The sequence below is a fragment of the Marmota marmota genome, unplaced genomic scaffold, assembly GCF_001458135.2.
Source record: "Marmota marmota marmota unplaced genomic scaffold, marMar, whole genome shotgun sequence".
Lineage (NCBI taxonomy): Eukaryota > Metazoa > Chordata > Mammalia > Rodentia > Sciuridae > Marmota > Marmota marmota.
In genome coordinates, this window is record NW_026000242.1 from 20,616,267 (window position 1) to 20,635,079 (window position 18,813).

Genomic DNA, 18,813 nt, shown 5'->3' on the forward strand with positions numbered 1-18,813 from the left:
TCCCACCCCCCCACCCCCGACTGGGGATTGAACCCAGGAGCACTTAACCACTAAGCCATATCCCCTTCCCTTTTAATTTTTTATTTTGAGAGAGGGTACCATCAAATTACTGAGGCTAGCCTTGAACTTGTGATCCTCCTGCCTCAGTCTCCCAAGTTGCTGGAATTACAGGCATGTGGTACTATACCCAGATAATGTCTACATTTTTTAGGATGAGCTAAAATGTAGTTCCATGGTAGCCAACAAGCATTATTTTATTTTAAAAGTTATAAAATCACAGATTTTAAAATATTTTTATGATACATTTTAATCCAACAGAGTTGTCTTGACCAATGTTCAAAAAGCACCATTTTGGCCAGTGGAAGACCTTTAAATTGGATCCTTTTACTATGGTTACAGTGGGCTTGATTATCTCCCCTGCTTGGTTTTTCCAGGTTCATCTTGTATCTTTTCCCTGCCCCCAGATTTTAGTTCACTTTTTTCCTAAGAAGCCCTCGTTTCTTTTAGTAGAAAATGTTATTTAACATTAATCTGTGGAATCAGGGTACCTATTATTTTGTTGATTCTTTGGCCACTGATTCTAGGTGGTTGCTTCCTTCAGAAAATTTGTATTTCTAATTCAAATTTAGGACTCAGTTTTTACTTAAGATTATCTGCCCCCAACCCATACTGGGGACCCAACCCAGGAATGCTCTGCTACTAAGCCACATCCCTAGCTCTTTTTATTTTTTACTTTGGGACAGGAAGGGTCTCATACTAAGTTTGAGGCTGGCCTTGAATTTGAGATCCTTTTGCCTGTTTCCCAAGTTGCTAGGATTACAGGTGTGTACCGTCATGTCTAGCTACGTGATCTTAAAACAATTACTTTTATCTCATGATGAAAAGCTGATTTTAACATTAATATTATACTTCCATATATATGTAATCATCTAAATAAAAACTATGAACAAATGATTACTAAGAAGTATCAGATTTCTTTGCAAATTTTATATATTATTAGGTATATACAGTGAAATCTTTGTGGTTTAAAGTTGCCTGAAAGAATTCCTCCTTATATGATTAGGCCAACAATTCAATACAAAGATTTACTTGTGAGATTTTGCTCTTGAATTTGGGAACCTGATTTCCTTATCTTCCTACCCTACCCTCCAACAGGTAACAGAAAACCATGCTACATGCTATGAATTTTTTCCTCCATTTTGCTCCCCCCCACCCATTTAATATAACCTTGACATGACTCCAAAGGAGCGGCTTTCCCCCCATTTTTTGGAAATAGCTGATTCCTATTTTATTCAATCCATTTTCTTTTAGGTTTTCACTACTACTTAAGAATGTTGTATAATAAGCTCAAACATAGACCTCTTAGTTGTTAAAAGCATAATTAATTTTATAAGATATTGCCAAATCTGCCCATCCCAAGAAGGACTGTACTTTGTTGTTTCTTCATGTGATGAGAGGGCCTCCTTTCACCAAACTCTTGCTGAATTCTTGGATTTTTGCTATTATGAAAAGATGACAAATAGTATCTAGAGTCTGATATCATTTTAGTTATATCTTACTTAAAAAAAGTATGAACAATTTTCTTTATTTTAAAGGCTATTTGAATTTTTTCACGAATCATTTTCATTAGGGCTATTGATGTTTACCTTTTCTATTTTGTACGGGATAGGAAACTTTTTGTCTATGATGTTAGAAATGACTTCCCCTCTGTTTTTCATCTTTTTACTTTTTTCTACATGAGCTTTGCTTTCTTAAACAGCCAAATTTATCAATCTTTTCTGAAATTTGAGTTGTTTTCCTTACTTGCAAATGACAGAAATTCATTTTCTAATCCCAGTGGCTCAGAAGGCTGAAGCAGGAAGATTTCAAGTTCAAGGCCAGCCTCAGTAACTTAAGAGAGGTCATGAGCAACTCAGTGTGACCCTGCCTGGTGGTGGTGGGGGGATGTGGGTCAGTGGCTATGTGCCCCTGGGTTCAACCCTAGTACCAAAACAATAACAAAAAATCCTATGTAGCTCTGCTTTATCCGACAATTTAATCCAATCAAGTGGTATTTGTCCTGGCATAAAGTACAAAAGGATTTAATTTTATCTTTTTCTATAGGACTATTCATTAGTCCCAATACTACTCATGTACAAGTATATTTTTGCCCCAATAATCTGTATCACAGTCTGTTTCCATATTTTGTTATTTTATATCTGGATATTTTTATTACTAATTTAACTACTCTTACACTAGAATCCTCAATAATCTTTATCACAGACCAAGTGTCCATATCTTGTTATTTTATTTGTAGATTTTTTAAAACTGTTAGTCTAGAACCACAGTATTACCTTTATGTTTATGTTATTTTATAAAGCATGTATGCCCATCAGTGCAACATTAATGTTTTAATCAAGCTTTGTAAGGGCAAGTCATAACTTTTTGGTGAACTTTAAATTATGGGATTCTAATTTAATTGCACTGTAGATAAATAGGAACATGTTCTGTATACTGACTCCACAGAAAGTTTGTGACTTCTTTCTGACTTGACATTTGGTCAATCCTTCTAAGTGTCTGTACTACACTAGGGCCACGTCAACTGTATGTCTGGCTTCTACCATGCAGCCTATTTTTGAATCGCCTTCCTTATTCTTATATTTAATACTCTGATAACCCCAGGAGCTGAAAGCCCTCAAAGCTGGCAGGCTCCAGGACTTTCTTCACTGCTTTGTGTAGTTTTGTTTTCTGACCTTTACAAACCTACAATCCCTGTTATGTCTTTTTGGTTATCTTATTTTAATATTTTGTCTGGAAGAACAGAGAAGGGATATTGCAATACAATGGATTGCTCAATCTTATTCAAAGCCCTTTAAACCTCTTTCATGACAAAAATAAATAATACTGACTTATGAAATGTTTACCAAAGGATAAATGATTAGAACTTTCATATTATGGCTTATAGTTTAATATTATAGGGGAATAAATAGAAAATAAGCTAACCATTTTTGGGAGCCAAGATTTGTCAGGCATCAACGATCTTGATTTCTTTATATTAATTTATCTGTCACCAACATAAATATATGATTTATAGGTACCATGGTATGATATTTTTAAATAGCCTATAAAGTCAAACAAACCTAGATCAGAGTTGGGCATATCAATTCAGTAATTCATTTAATCATCAGTTAGTTTCCTGAACTGTTTCTGGGGGTACTGAAGTCTCCTTCTGGAATTACCATGGAGACTAAGTATTATTTTGCAGATCTGGAAGAGTAGGTGCTCCATAAATGTTAGTCCCCCCCCACCTTCCAGAATAGTTCTAAGCTTTAAGATTACCTCTTCTACTGATAATCATCCCATTTCTCCCTCCTCTTCCACAGAAACAAACCTCCTTTCATTTCATCACGACATTTACTGTTTCTAAGTACATCTATGACTCACAGAGACATGCATGTTTGTTTATCTTTCCTACAAGACCTAAATGGAAAAAGATGAGTGGTAGAGATTAAACTGAGGGGATCCTTCCTTCTTTTTGGTGAATCATGTTCCTGACATTCTAAGAGAACACTCATAGAGATACATTTTATGCATTGAGCTATGTCAGGTTCAATAGTATTGACTTAAATATGAATGGAGGACTCATCGAGATCCATTAGGTATAGTGAACATGCTGTAACCTGAGCCCTTCAGCAAATAACTATTGGGAGTTGGGGGGGATATTTTCAGCTTCAAATAATTAAAAAAAAAAAAAAAGAAAAAAGGCTAGAAAACAGTCTGTTAGTAAGTTCAGAAGTGCTGGAATTATAAAACATAACTGATTTCAAAATAGCTTCTGTACAACCTCTATGGAAATCAGTATGGAAGTTCCTCTAAAGACTAGGAATGATTGGGTGCAGTGGCACATGCCTGTAATCCCAGCAACTGGGGAGGTTGAGGCAGGAGGATTCCAAATTCCAGTCCAGTCTCAGCAATTTCATGAGGCCCTAAGCAACTTAGCAACACCCTGCCTCAAAATAAAAAATTAAAAGGGCTGGGATGTAGCTCAGTGATAAGGTGCCCCTGGGTTAAATCCTCAGTATCTTTTTAAAAAAAAAAAAAAAAAAAAGACTAGCCAGGTACAGTGGCACATGCCTGTAATCCCAGAGGCTTGGGAGGCTGAGGCAGTTGGACTGCAGGTTCAAAGCCAGCCTCGGCAAGAGAGGCGCTAAGCAACTCAGTGAGACCCTGTCTCTAATTTTATTAATTAATAAATGCAAAATAGGCCTGAGGATGTGGCTCAGTGGTTGAGTGTCCCTGAGTTCAACAACCAGTACCCCTCCAGCTATAGCACTCCTTGGTATTCATTGTAAAGAATACATGCATACCCATGTTTATAGCAGCACAATTTATAACAGCCAAATTATAGAACCAACTTATGTGTTGTCAATGGGTGAATGGATAAAGAAAATGTGCTATATATACACACAAAAAGTGTTATTTATTCAGCCATCAAGAAAACTGAAATTATGTTATTTGGTGGTAAATGAATGGAAATAGAGTACATCATGCTGAGTGAAATAAGCAAAACTCAGAAAGTCTAGGGTTGTTATATTTTTCTCTCACATGTGGAAACTAGAGAGAAAAAAAGGGGAAAATAAAGTGGGAGGCCTTATGAAAACAGAAGATAGACCAGTAGAGAAGATGATGAGAACCAGGGAGAAGGTGGAGGGAGGTAATGGGGAGGTATTGGGGACCAAAATGACCAAACTATACTGTTATATTTTATGCATATACAAAACAACAAATTCCACTGTTAATGTAATTATGCAAGGCACTAGTAAAAATGGGTGAAAAAAAATGAAAGCAGAGAAAGGCAAAAGAAAGCAAAAACAAACCAACCTCCATCAGATTCTAAGGCTCTTAAATATTTCTTCTATTAAAAAACATTAGGAAAAGTTTGAGCTTTCTACAAATTGTATTAATCTAACATTTAATAAGATATAAAGTAATATATACTTGGTGAAAACAAGCTGGAAAATAACAAAACTGCATGAAAATAAAAAGGTAAATATCCTTTGCTTCTCACCAGTTTACCAGCATTTGATATCAAAAGCAGTAATCATTCATTAATGATAAAAGCCATGGCTTATGGCCAACTGAACTGGCTGGGAAGGACCTTTTCAAATCTAGGCTTATCTGACTATTCAAAAACCACAGAATGGGGTGACACAGGATATCAAAAGATGGAGGAAGAATGTGTTCCCAAATTAAACAGAAACTTGCACAAAATATCTAGCAGAAAGTCTAGTGACTATGCTGAGCACTTCTGGCTGTGTTTATCTAAGTGTTGTTACCTGTGGATACAAGGAGCACTACAAGGTTTCCATATAAAGAGCTCTTTTAAATGACCAATTCAAACAACCTTGTTTATCTACTGAAGCTGGGATTTATTCCTCTCCAGAACCATCTTGTTCTTCACCTTCTGATTATCTTAAGCATTTCAACAAAGCACAGAGCAGTATACCCACATGGAGTGCAGCAGAGACCTCACAAGCAGGAAAGAAACAAAACAGGCTTTGTTTCCAGGGAAAGGGGGCAGGGCAGCTAGAAAAGAATAGCATTACCAACTTCTTCCCCCATGAAGAACTATTGAAATCCCAATGTTTCTAGTTTTAATAAAATTTCTAAAAGTTAAAGATAATAAACTCTACAAATGTCTGAATTTAAAAAATTATAATACGCCATATTTTAAAATTCAGAGTCTGTATTGTTGGAATATGAAATAGTAACTTGCTTCAGGTTTTATTTAACAAATCAGTCCTGACAACTTTACTGTAATTCCTGAAAAAGAAAAAAAAAAAAAAAGGCGGGGGGAGGGGTCATCACCATAGGTCTCTCCCCAACTCCCTCAGAGTTTCATTCCAATCATCTGAATTTTCAAACTTCAGATATTCAAAAACACAAATATTTTTAAACCACTAAAACATTACTATAAACCAAATCTCCCACAGTAAGAGAATAAAAGCACTTCTTTACTTTCTCTAACACTTATTAAAAGAAATGAATGTTTTTCTAAAATTACAAACTAAATATACATACTATCTGTTGGTCTTCAAACAGTAAACACCTGCTGGCAGCTCTAAGTGTTTACTACTTGACCAATAGGACTGAATTATCTATATAAATTGTCACAATAATTTATCTACTTATCTAGCATTTTAAAATGCCAGTTTTTCAGTAAAAAATTTTTATAATTAATATTATTTTTTAAAGCAATAAAGATTTTAATTTTGGTTCATGGTTTTATAAGTTCAGTCTATGGTCAGCCTCCAAGGAAGAAAAATGGTGGAAGGCCACAGCAGAAGAAAACTGCCCAGGTTATGGAAGCTGGAAGGGGAGACAGGAAGGGAGAGTGAGTGAGCAAGTGAACACATGCAATTACTATATGATTCACCATAAAAAGTTCTCTCAAAAAAGGAACAAAAGATCAGGCCTAACCTAAGGAATGAATAAATATTTTTATTGTCAACACACAAAGAATGTTTCCCAATATTTCTTTCCCAAAGAATTATTCCCAATAAGCTATGTACACAAATGATAATACCACACCTAGGAATCACTTTTTACTAAGATAATTCACATGCAAAGTCACCCATTTAACATGTACAATTCAGTAGTTTTCATCTGTAGAACTGTACAATCATCACCACTAATTTCAAAACATTTCTATCACTTCAAAATCAAACGCTATATCAATAGATCACTGCCCAATGCTCCTCCCCCTAGTATTTGGCCATTACTCATCCCCTTTCAGTTTCTATGGATTTACCTATTCTGGACATTTCACACAAATAAAACCAAATAGCACGTATCCTGCTTTCATTTAACCATATATTTTTAAGATTCATCCATGTTGTTTTATGTATTAGCATTGCACCCTTTTTTTATTGCCAAATAATATTCCATATTTGGAGATACCATATTTGGTTAGTTCATCACCTGATAGATACTGAATTTTCATTTTTTGGCTATTATGAATAATACTGCTATAAACATTCAAGGTCAAGTTTTTTTTTTTTTTGTGTGTGTGTGTGTGTGTACACACACACGTTTTCAATTCTGCATATATACCTAGGAATGAAATTGACTGTCATATGGGAATGCTATAGTTAACTTCTTGAGAAATTGCCAACTATTTTCTAAAGTGGCTGCATCATTTTTAAATCCCACCAGCAATGTCTGAGGGTTCCAATTTCTCCACATTCTGGTCAACACACTTATTATTGTCCTTTTTTCTTTGGTCCAGGGTTGGGGGAGGCATCCTAATGAGAGTAAATTGAATATTTCCTTTGGGGTTTTGATTTGCATTTTTCTAATGATGAGTATGTAGTAACTCTAAGACCCTCCCTAAATCTTTTCAAAGGCAAACTAATGTCTTTTTTATTTTGCACTTTTATCCCTTCTCAAGCCCCCCAAAGCTGGGTTAAAGTACTCACATCTTTTTTTTTTTTGGCGGGGGACACCAGGAATTGAACCCAGGGGCACTTAACCACTGAGCCACATCCTCAGCCCTTTTTAATTTTTATTTTGAGACAGAGTTTCAATAAGTTGCTTAGGCCTCTTTAAATTGCTAGGCTGGCTTTGAACTTGTGGTCCTCCTGCCTCAGCCTCCTGAGTCATTGGGATTACAGGAGTGCACCACTACACCAGGCCAAGTGCTCACATCTATAACTACCCAATTGATAACAAATATTAATATTCAGGGCAATCCAATTTCTTCCTTCAATCTTCTATCAAAAGATTAGCATAAAATTTATTATAGTGGTTGTTTTTTTTTAAAAAAAAAAAATTGTGGATGGAGCTAAAAAAACACATTGAACAGAACAATTTCTCCTTATGGCCTCATTAAGCACTTTTGAGGTAGGACATAGGGTTTGCTAAATGACATGAGTTGGAGAAAGTGTTCTAACTGGGCTTTCAGCTCTCTGCCTCCAGAGCACAACCACATTTCTCCCATACTATAAAAATAAAGCTTTAAGTCTAATTTGGAACACAAGTTCAGATCATGAGACTACTGCTCTAAAGAGAAGGGTTACCACAGTTTAAAATATAGCTGCTACCATGAAATTCATGTTAGATTAAGGAGTAAACAGGCCCATTAATTATACTATATTTCTAATTTCACATAATTACCATGAATTTCTTTCACTGGAGAAATTTATACCTTAAGAGTTTGTCGTCTTCTCATCAAGACTCCTTCAAAAAAGCCTTCCTTAACCACCCAGAAATGCTACCTATTTCCTTTATTCACACCATGTTTATTGCTCTTCATTCGCACAGAACATAATACAATGATTTATTTATTTATTTAGTAGCTTGTACCGCTTCCCAATGGCTCACATAGGGCCGGGCATATAATTGCTACCCAAACATTTGCTGAATGAATATATAAATCCTGAAACAATTCCTATCCCTAGTTAGAAGGATGCTGTTTGTAATGCATAGGAGAAATCTCTAAATTGAAGCAAGTTCAGAATGAGTACTGAAATGACCTCAGCAACTGGGATAGTAGGACAAAATGAGTATAAAACAAAATAAGAATTGTGAACCACTCTTGTCCTACAGCATTCTAGTTTATTTCATGAGATTTGACTTTTCCCTTGGGAATGCTTTAATCAATCTCCCCCACCTCTATTTATCTGGTACTGGGGATTGAACTCTGGGTCTTGCGCATGCTAGGCATGCACTCTACCCCTGAGTTAAATCCCCATCCCTTTTTATTTTTAGACAGGGTATCCTCCCTACATTGCTTAGTCTGGCCTTTAATTTGCAATCCTCTTGACTCAACCTCTCAAGTAGCTGAGATTACAGGATCTTTATAATTTCTTTTTCTTTCCTTTTATCAGAATCTCTGGGTTGGTACAAAAAGTGGTAAGCAACACCATCATATTTTATAAGATACCTGTGTTTAATGCAGAGTTAATACAAATATGAGTCGAAACACTCTCAGAAACAAGGCCCAGTTTATGTATGTGTGTTTGATATAATGGGCTTTAATAACACAAATAGGCTACTAATTTAAATTATCATAGTGACTATAATATAAACTTTTATTTTTTAAAAATCTTGTATGAGTAACTTCAAAAACAAGCATTTTCTTAGCTATAATTATCTATAGCTGAACTATATATCAAGCAGAAACTGCATATTAAGTCTGGGTATATAGATCTGTGGTAGAGGGGGTTATTGCCTAGCATGCACAAGGCCCTGAGTACAATCCCTAGCACTGCCAAAAGAAATGATTTTGGCACTATTCTACTGAATTTGCCATATATTAAAACAAACAAAAAAAGTAAAGTACTGAGCTAATTTTGGTATTTATTAATTTATGTATTAAAATATTCATGTCAGCAAACTTTTTTTAAGTCAGAAAGAGGGCAATAGCTAGGCACAGTGGGACACACCTATTATCCCAGCAGTTTGGGAGGCTGAGTTCAAAGCCAGTCTCAGAAACTTAGTGAGACCCTGAGCAACTTAGCAAGACTCTGTTCAAAAAGAAAAAACAGGCTGGGGATGTGACTCAGTAGGTCAATTCCTGGTACCAAAAAAAAAAAAAAAAAAAAGGTCAACAGTATAAATCAGGCTTCAATAAGCACATAGCCTGGAACTAATCCCCAAATTCACTCATATTAGATTTTCTATCATTGCAACATTATGGGTATTCTAAATTTTAAAAACCCAGCACACCAACAATGAACTATCTTTAAGGTAGTAAAGCTGCACCTGCTAATAATTGCAAGTTTGAGAGTATGGATACAGCTTCACTATTCCACCCATCATCACTTTCTATCCCCCATCAGATTTGCCTGTCTCAGTATCCTTATGTGATATAGCTTATGTTTAGATTAAAGGTTGAGAATTTCACTGTCTCCTCTTCAATAGTAATTCCTGTGACCAAATAAACTTAAATGGTACAACAAATAGCTCTTCACCTCTGAAATCTCAAAGCACTCAACTTAAGTCGATTGAGAAGTAACCTTCCACAAGGGTCCAAAGGAGTTATTGAAGAATTTAAAATGTAGCATACTATATTCAGTTAATTAAAGAGTGGAAACATTCTTAAGAGCATCTAGTTTAATCCAGTCATATTTACATGAGTCAAATTAAGTCAAGAGAAGTCAGATATCTTTCTGAATCAGATGGTTCACTTTCTGATATCAGAACCACTTGGATCTCTTGATTCCCAATTGAGAAGGTAATTTTTTCTACATGACAATTTAATTAAATCTAGTACATTATACAACTGTCTTATGCAATACAGGATGCTAGCCTTTACTGCAGATTTGAAAAGTGGTCTGGGAGAGGTCACAGGAAATGCCAGGTCAGGTCAGTGCCATAACCATTCTTCTTATTGGGGTAATGTACATATAAAACATCACAGACTATCACATTTAAAGAGGCAATACTAAAATGAAAGGCATCAAAAGGAAGTGATTGAACTATTAACAGAGAACTCTCAAAACATGAAAAACTGGGGAAACCACAGAAGAGAAAAATGGAAGTAATTTCTAAGTAATAAAGGGACACAAAGTTTCTGATCATTAGGATTTTCATTAAATAGAATGGACTGCTGTAAAATGCAGTAAACCTGTCAAGGAAAAGGTCAAGCTCAGACTGGAAGACAGTCTCTTAAGAATTTCACAGAGGTGAGGAATGAACTGCCTAGACAATTAAACTAGATGGCTTCAAAGTCTGATCCAATTAGAGATCTTATAATTCTCTTCTAAGAAACTCATTAGTTTTGGGTAATTTGCTCAAGATGAGTCACAATATAGGACACAAGTACACTAACTACTGTGCCCTATATATATTAGAACAGGTATATTAGAAGTGTGTTTGAAAGATATTGGTAAGCAATCTAAAGATCTTATGGTATCAACAGAAATCTAGATACTCTGTTTTTTCTTCAGATCATATAAATCTTTTGCCTTTTACTAAATATTTCCATAGAAGCAATTCCAAGTTTTTCAACTAACTTTTGAGGCCTTGTTTTGGCAGGGCTAGGAAAAAAAAAAAGTTTAGATTTTGGTTCTGTTGCTTAACTATACAACCTTGAATAGATTACCATTTCCCTAGACCTCAGAGAAGCTCAAGCTGAAGAAATATTCCCTACTTCTTCAATCATCATTATTTTTTAATAATGTATTTCAAAATATGTGTTTGTTATCTGGAGAATCAAAATAACTGGGTGACTCTATGGCATTTAGTGGTCTAGGGATGCTGAGTATCCTTCAGTGCCCAAAATGACATTCCTTTCACTGAGAAATGCTGATGAAAGAATCACAAATTTCTTTTCAGGTCAAATTCTGTGAAATTGTTAACATTTTTAGCTACTAATTGTTAACATTTTAGCTAGTAACTAAAACACAATGAAACATCATATTTTTCTATCCTAAGTAGTTAGTGTAGAATACAACCAAATATTGATTATCTTGGATTACCAGGACAAATTTAATAGAGTTGGTAAAAAAACCAAAAACAACAACAACAACAACAAAATCTCTTGTTTTTAATGTAGAGATGTCAAGAGAATTACCCTTCAATAAACTCAAATAATTTGGTGTCAACATTGTAACCATGACATTATTAATTAATTTACACTTTTAGTTTCTAAGCCTATTTAGTGTTTTTCCCCCCTTATCACTAAATTGGACAGATTGGACAGATTCTTAGGTATGTAGTGGGCCATTAAATTGTGACTTTTTAATCAAAAGAAAAATATTACTTATAACAGCTACCAGAAATATTCAGTCTTAAGAGAAGAAGGTTAATGAATGTCAACAATTGTAATTAAAATAGATATTTAATTATCAATACAAATTATATTTATTGATTAAATTGACTGATTGCAGTACTGGAGATTAAACCCAAGACCTCACAAATGCTAGGCAAAGGGTCTACCACTGAGCTATATTCCCAGTCTCACTTCTATTTTATTTTCAGACAGGATTTTGTTAAATTGCCCAGACTGGACTTGAACTTATGATCGTCCTGTCTCACCATCCTGACTGTGATTACAGGTGTTCTGTAGATTATACCACAGTACATGGCACATATAATTTAGTTTTGAAATGAAAGATGTGCTGAAGAATTTTTGGCTTTAGGGACCAATTTTAAATAATTATACATATATGTGTGTAATTTACTTATCATTTTATTTCTAGGCAAATTTTTTCTTACATCAAGAAACATTACACACACATATAGTAAGTTTTGGAAAACCTGGAAACAAGGGGCCAAAATCAACATCTGAATTTTAATTACTTTTAACACTTCTGGCACAGAATTGTAGCTAGGAATTAAAGGATGTTCTGCTTTTACCACAATAGATTGTTCATTACTTCCTTTAAAATTCAAAGGTATACCTTTTTCCCCAAATATCTGGCTTCAATAATTTGTTTATACCCGTTTTATCTCAGTGGTACCATCAGTACTTATGTCTAAGAATACAGAGCACTAACATTATTTTAATAGATCTTTTATATAAAAAGGACAATAATATTATACAAGATCATTTCACTGGCTTTTTAAGTGTTTAGAGTCCTTTTTTCATTTTGATGAACAGAAACTAATGTTAGTGTGTTTTCATTAAGGCTTTCTCAGGAAAACATTCAGATGACTATGTTATATAAAACATAATTGTACAATATACAAGGTAATATTTAAACTTGAGATTCTTCATGTTTACTGGCATAAAATTTCTAGCAACAAAAAGTATACCTAACATATTTTATGAAATAATTTAATGGTCTGCATAATACTCAAGGATCCATATTCTTTTTACAGAATAAAATCATTCTTAATGATTCCTTAAAATACAAACATAAAAGCCTTCTTTTTAAAAGCTTAACAAATATCAGTACATCCATACTACTATTTGATTTGTTATAAATTACTAATAAATTATCTAAACAATATAAAGACATACAGGTATTAAATGTTAAAAGAAAAAAAAAATCAGACAAAAAAGGAACCAATCCCCAACAAATTAGTATTTAATTTTCTAGTATTATATTGGTATCTTACTAACATCATAGAGGATGCAAAAAAGTGGCAAATTATTTTTAAATTCTAAATTAAAGAATCTGATAAGAAAATTAAGCTTACACAGTGTGTTATCTTTCAATCTAAGATGTCAAAAGACAGGTCCATTTGACTTAGCTAAAAACTGGCCAATACTTTAATACAGATTTAGAAAATATAGGAAAGTGAACTCCCCAACCATGAAAGCAATGACCTATACCATTTGCTTGTGTTTTCATGGCTCAAAGGTCAGAAATAAGAGAATAGTTTATATTTCTTTGGCAGAGATAAAACATAATCCTTTATACAGAACTTCAGATTTCAGGGAAAACTTCAAATCCAGCAGTTAACAGCTTGTCTCTATTTGCTGTCACTCTAGATCAGAGAAACCCACATGTTTTTTTTTTTTTCTTTCCTGCCCCCCCTTCAGTTACACTTGAGCTCTCTGACTGAAAAGGTCTGGAACAGATTAAAAGTCGGCCACAAAATAAAAAGCTCTGGCATGTTGTCAAGCCTGTCTGGAATACACATACACAGTGGGCCCAAAAAGGGAAACTAAATGCAATAGGAGAATTTCATGAAACTTTTTTGGCATATCTAATTGTGTGTGCGTGTGCGTGTGCTGTGTGTGTGTGTGTGTAAGTAAGAGGTAGAAAGAAGTACTTTTAAAAAAATATCTTCCCATGATTAAAACAAAAGACTAAGTGATGGGTATAATCAGTGAATGTACTTAATCTCACAGCAAAGATATTTTACTTATCTGTTTTAAGTAAAACTATTCTTTTTTTTAAAAAAAAAAGAATAAAGAATATATTTTATTTAGTTAGTTGCTGAATGACCTTTCTTTTTTATTTATATGCGGTGCTGATAATTGAACCCAGAGGCAAGTGCTCTACCACTGACCCACAACCCCAGCCCTTAAGTGAAAATATTCTTTTTAAAAAAGCTTTGATTCCTGATCTCTGAGGTTAATTACGAGTTAATTATCATCTTTCATAATTTAAGGATTTGGGGGGTATTTTACTCATAACACTATTCTTTGAATTTTCCAAAATGTGGACAAGTTTAATTCATTCCAATAAATATGATTTAAGGAAACATGTCCATTGTCATTCCACTCCATACAAATTTATTATATTTTCCACCTTACTTGATTTCCTACTTCAACCACAGGCTTATTCAAATATTAAATAAAATCTGAAGCTGCAAATTATTAACGTGACACACTGTTTAGTTTAACACCCAAAGAAGTCTTAAAGCTCAAAAGCCTGGCATTTAAGACAAACCGGATCTCTGTCAAAGTCACAGTCTCTGCCTTGATCGCACCTTTGACTTTACTTTGAATAGGGGTTTCGGTCAGTCAATGAAGCCAAATAGTCAGGCAATCTGAGGTAAAACTGAATACTGTTTGTTTTTAAAGCATATCTAAGACACAGGAGAACTTGTTCATAATGTTCCTGACAGGGAGTTGTTTTATCCAACCAACTCCCAATAATTTTCTTTTTCTTTCTCCTCCTAGAGTTGTGTTTTGATGGCATTCACAGAGTTAATTCTTCTTTCCTGTAAGGGCCTCACAGTTGTTGTTAGGTCAACCCCTGTACAGCTTCAAAGGTTCCGCATCCCTTCAGTCTGACCTACTCTGTGATCTGCACGTTGTTTTCATTAAGCTGCATCTAGTCCATGATGAGAGCTTCAAAACCACAATTATCTGCTTCTTTTTAGACTCATTTTTCCATGGCTTTGGAAAAATATCTCAGAAACCCAACTGAAGAAACTAAAAACAGTGGGAAAATATGGATAAAAGGGCACTAAACAACTTGTATACTTTTATCACAATGTGCACATTTGAAAGGGAAGAGTTCCTCTGAGCACTGGTGATTTATCTATGTCATCTGGAGGGAAATATGGCATGCCTTTTGCTTCTTATATAAAAAACAAAGGGAAGTATTTTTATTTACAAAAAAGAAAAATGGGCAAAAGAGGGGGAAATGCTTTCATTAGACCATTTCTAGGGCTACAGGTCCCCCCAATCACCACCACTTAGAATAACGCTCAAGCATGGGATGGTGCCCATCACTCTCAGAAGTTAAACATAAGCAGACACCAGGTCACTGACAAAAGCTGGTATTCCAGATTTTCAGTGTTATCTGACAGCAATCAGGTAGAGAGAGACCATTATCAAGAAGGTGGATGTGTTTCCCCAAAACATGAATTCTGGTTAGTAAGTAAGTAACAGTAATTCTGACTCCTAAGCGACTATACCATTCTCTCATCCAATCCAGACTAAAAAGTCAAGTTAGACCTAAACCTCTCAAATTGAAAATGAAAAGGTAAAAAAACAATAATGGGAAAAGTTCAGTGAGCAGTCATTTTTAATACTATGAAGCAATGCAGTTTTAAATGTGCTTTCCTAAATTCACACATTAAAAAAGTAATCAAAAATATCTAAAAAGGTTTTGAGATGAACCTTTACCAAAACGAGGGTCAAGCCTTGGGTCTAGCCAAGAGGTGGTCTTGTTCTTATGGTTTATATAGTAAATTTCTCCATCCTGAGTCATGGCTTGCTCCCATCCATCAGGAAGAGGACCTATAACACAGAAGAAAAAAATTAAATAAATCAGGATTGGTTTCAATTTGGTGCACCTAAAAAAAAAAAAAAAGTGCTATTTTAAAGAGAAAACACATCTTAACATAAAACAATTCATTAAAACAGATTAAAAGTCTGTGTTCAGAGAAGAAAGTTGAACCTTGTACCTAACCTAATTTTTCTCAACTAAAAAGAAACTATCAAATAATAATATTGACATCCCCAAAGACACAAATGACAGGGGAAAAAAATCTTTTCGGAAGTCATAACCCAAATAATTATTACTGTTAATACAAGTCATGGAAGTACTACAGTACAGGGACTTAGTTCCCAGTCCAATCAGTTTTGTGACAGTACCTTATTAGGGACTTCAAGGTTCTGTAATAAGAAATACATGCAGGTGTTTTTAGAACATCTAAAGTATTATGAACATTTTATTTAATACAGTGCACACTTTTAGCAAGGACTGCCAAGCTCCATTTATTTCCATTATTTATTTGACTGGCTTACACCAAGAAAACTATAATTCAGAAAACTACTGTCCAAAAAAGCACATTTTTAAAAAGGCCAGGTGGGGATGGGTAGTTGGAAGTTTGCTAAAAGCTTGGAAGAAGGGCAGGGTTAAATGCTAACGCTGTTAGAAATGTTAATGCTGTTAGAAAGCAAATTTCTCAAGAAGAAAAGGAGGACAACGAAACATTTCAAAGCTACAGAATGAAGAAACAACATCTGGGAGACAGGACTACAGAATACTCTTAAGACTTTTGTTTTAATGAGGGTAGCCAGACAATTGCTTTGGGGAGGTAACAGTCCTTGGATAACTTGGATAAACAAGTCCAATAATAGTTGTCAATGAATGCCTTTGAGGAGTTTCAACAACCACAAGAAACTTTCATTAGAAGGTTAACTATGAAGATTCTGTCTTTTGCAGTACCAGGGTCTTGTGCATGCTACCACCACACTATATTTCCAGTGACTCTATATCATTTCTCAGTAGCATTACTCTTCCCCTTAGTTATCCAAGTTAGAACTACAGGACGTATCTTAGATACAAACAAAACTTTTCCTACCTGCTCCATCCATTTCATCCTGGACATTCCAATTTCATTCTGATTTATCTCCCCTAGTTGGTCTCTAAGAGCTCAGACATCAATATTTACCATCTCTTTTTCTTAACTGTCAGAGCTTCCTTCCTTGGTGTCTGACTTCTCATCTCTTTTACTCAACTACTTTGTATCAAACAGCCACCAGGGTTTTCTTAAAATTCTTTCTTTTTACGGGGTGGGTTAGAGTCTGGGGACAAACAAGGGCCTGGCAAATGATAAGTAAGTGCTCTATTTCTGAACCACATTCTTAAAGTCCTTTCTAATCAACTTTTATATGTCACTCCTTCTCTCACTAAAAGTATTTCCATTGCTCTCTACTATCAAAAGGAAAATGCCCAAATCCTACACCAACTGGACTGCCTTCTTTTTTTCTTTCTATTTTTCAGTACTGAGGATTGAACCCAGGGCCTCATGTACACTAGGCAAGGGCTCTACGAATGAACTACATCTTTAAGCAGGGTCTCACTAAGTTGCTCAGGCTGGCCTTGAATTTGTGACCTTCCTATGTCAGCTTCCCCAGCAGCTGGAATTACAGATGTGTGCCACCTCATTCTTCTTCTTTTCTGGTACTGGGGATTTAACCTAGGAGCTCTTTGCCACTCAGCTTTATCCACGGCCCTTTTTATCTCTTATTTGGTGTTGCGGGTCTCATTAAGTTGCTGAAGCTAGCCTCAAACTTTCCATGTTCCTTCCTCAGCTTCCTGAGTCACTGGGATTACAGGCATACACCCTTGCATCCAGCTGGACTTATTTCTTAAATTGTCTTCACTCTCCCAATTTTCTCAACTTTTCATGAAGTTCTTCTTTGTATACATTTATTGATTTATGCTATTATTAACAATAGTACATTGTGAGAGAGCTGATAGCAATAGCACCTCCACCACTAATAGTTTCATCATCACCAGTACAAGATGATGAAATTACATATTTAAATCCACAGATTCGTGATCTGCCCAGAACTCTGAAGGGCGGTGGGTGGGAGAGATTATTTGGAGACTGAACCTAAGACCTGGAAATGTGGGATTTGAAGGTGATTTAGGGGACTAAGAACTGGGTCTCTCACCACACCAGTGAAACCAGGGGAGATCCCTGGTGTACAGTCCAGTGTGGACCAGCAAGTATGGGCACTGAGAAGTGTGATGATTTAAAATCTCCAGACCAACTGGCATTCAGTAAGAATCTTGAACCTACATAAGCCTGAACCCTGCCTCCAAAAATTCCACCTAAGGAATTACCTCACTCACTCCAGCAATCCAGAGGATGAAGCATAACCCTCCAGATGACCCCACCTAAAACCACTGAGAATCTTTTAAACTCCAACAGAAAGAATTCTTAAATTCATCAAGATCATTTATTTTTTCTTACTTTTTTTCTCTGTTTAATTGTGGCCTTAATGGTACATGAGCATTTATACATATTCATATTTTTTTCTAATTTCTGACATCTTTGAAGCAAGTTATTTTTTCTGGATAAGTTTTTTGTGAACTAGGATGTTTGATGAGTATATTTTAGGTTTATTTGTTTGTTTGTTTTTGTGATGCTGGGGATTGAACCCAGGGCCTTGTGTATGTAAGGCAGGCACTCTACCAAATGAGCTATATCCCCAGTCCCTCTTTTTTTAAAATTTTTACTTTTTATAATATATATTTTTTTTCTTCCTGTTTCCCTTGATTCTCTTTTCTTCTGCTAACAGCCACTCTCTATTGTTCTTTCACTCTTCCTTTAATTTTTTACTTCTTCTCTCTTCTTGCCTTAAAATCATCACATCTTATATCACTTCTGTTCCCCCCGCCCCCGTCTATCATTTGAAACTATAAACCCTTTTGCAAACTTGTTATTTTTATTGTAGGCAATAGCTTATCGCATCATTTCTATCTGTTGTGATAATTAAATCAAATAATAATTATTTGGTTTAATGCTGTATAGTGTTTGCATTAGTGGTTATTATTATTTTGTCTCCCCCTAAACAGCAAGGTAGTGGAAACCTTAAGGGATACTTTAAGTCCACAGGGCAGAAACTCTATTACCTTAGATCCATACTCTCAGATGGGTAGACACAAAAATAACATGAAAAAG

General features: G+C 35.1%; 1 protein-coding gene and 1 non-coding gene across 11 annotated transcripts in view; one reads left to right on the forward strand and one right to left on the reverse strand.

Moving 5' to 3' along the window:
• Yap1 (Yes1 associated transcriptional regulator) overlaps positions 1–18,813 on the reverse strand; it is a 110,270-nt gene that overhangs the window by 31,542 nt on the left and 59,915 nt on the right. For 6 of the 10 annotated variants that reach the window (XR_007344519.1, XM_048795768.1, XM_015489955.2 and 3 more), the window contains exon 3: positions 15,512–15,631. Coding sequence is in view for 9 of the 10 variants with exons in the window: in XM_048795768.1 (XP_048651725.1) it covers positions 15,512–15,631 (120 nt within the window). In the remaining variant the exon portion in view is untranslated. The remainder of the gene's footprint in view (positions 1–15,511; positions 15,632–18,813) is intronic. The other 4 variants (XM_015489956.2, XM_015489952.2, XM_015489958.2 and 1 more) reach the window with 1 other exon arrangement.
• On the forward strand, positions 10,912–11,023 carry LOC125614008. The gene has a single exon (XR_007344652.1). It is a non-coding gene; the product is annotated as a U5 spliceosomal RNA (small nuclear RNA).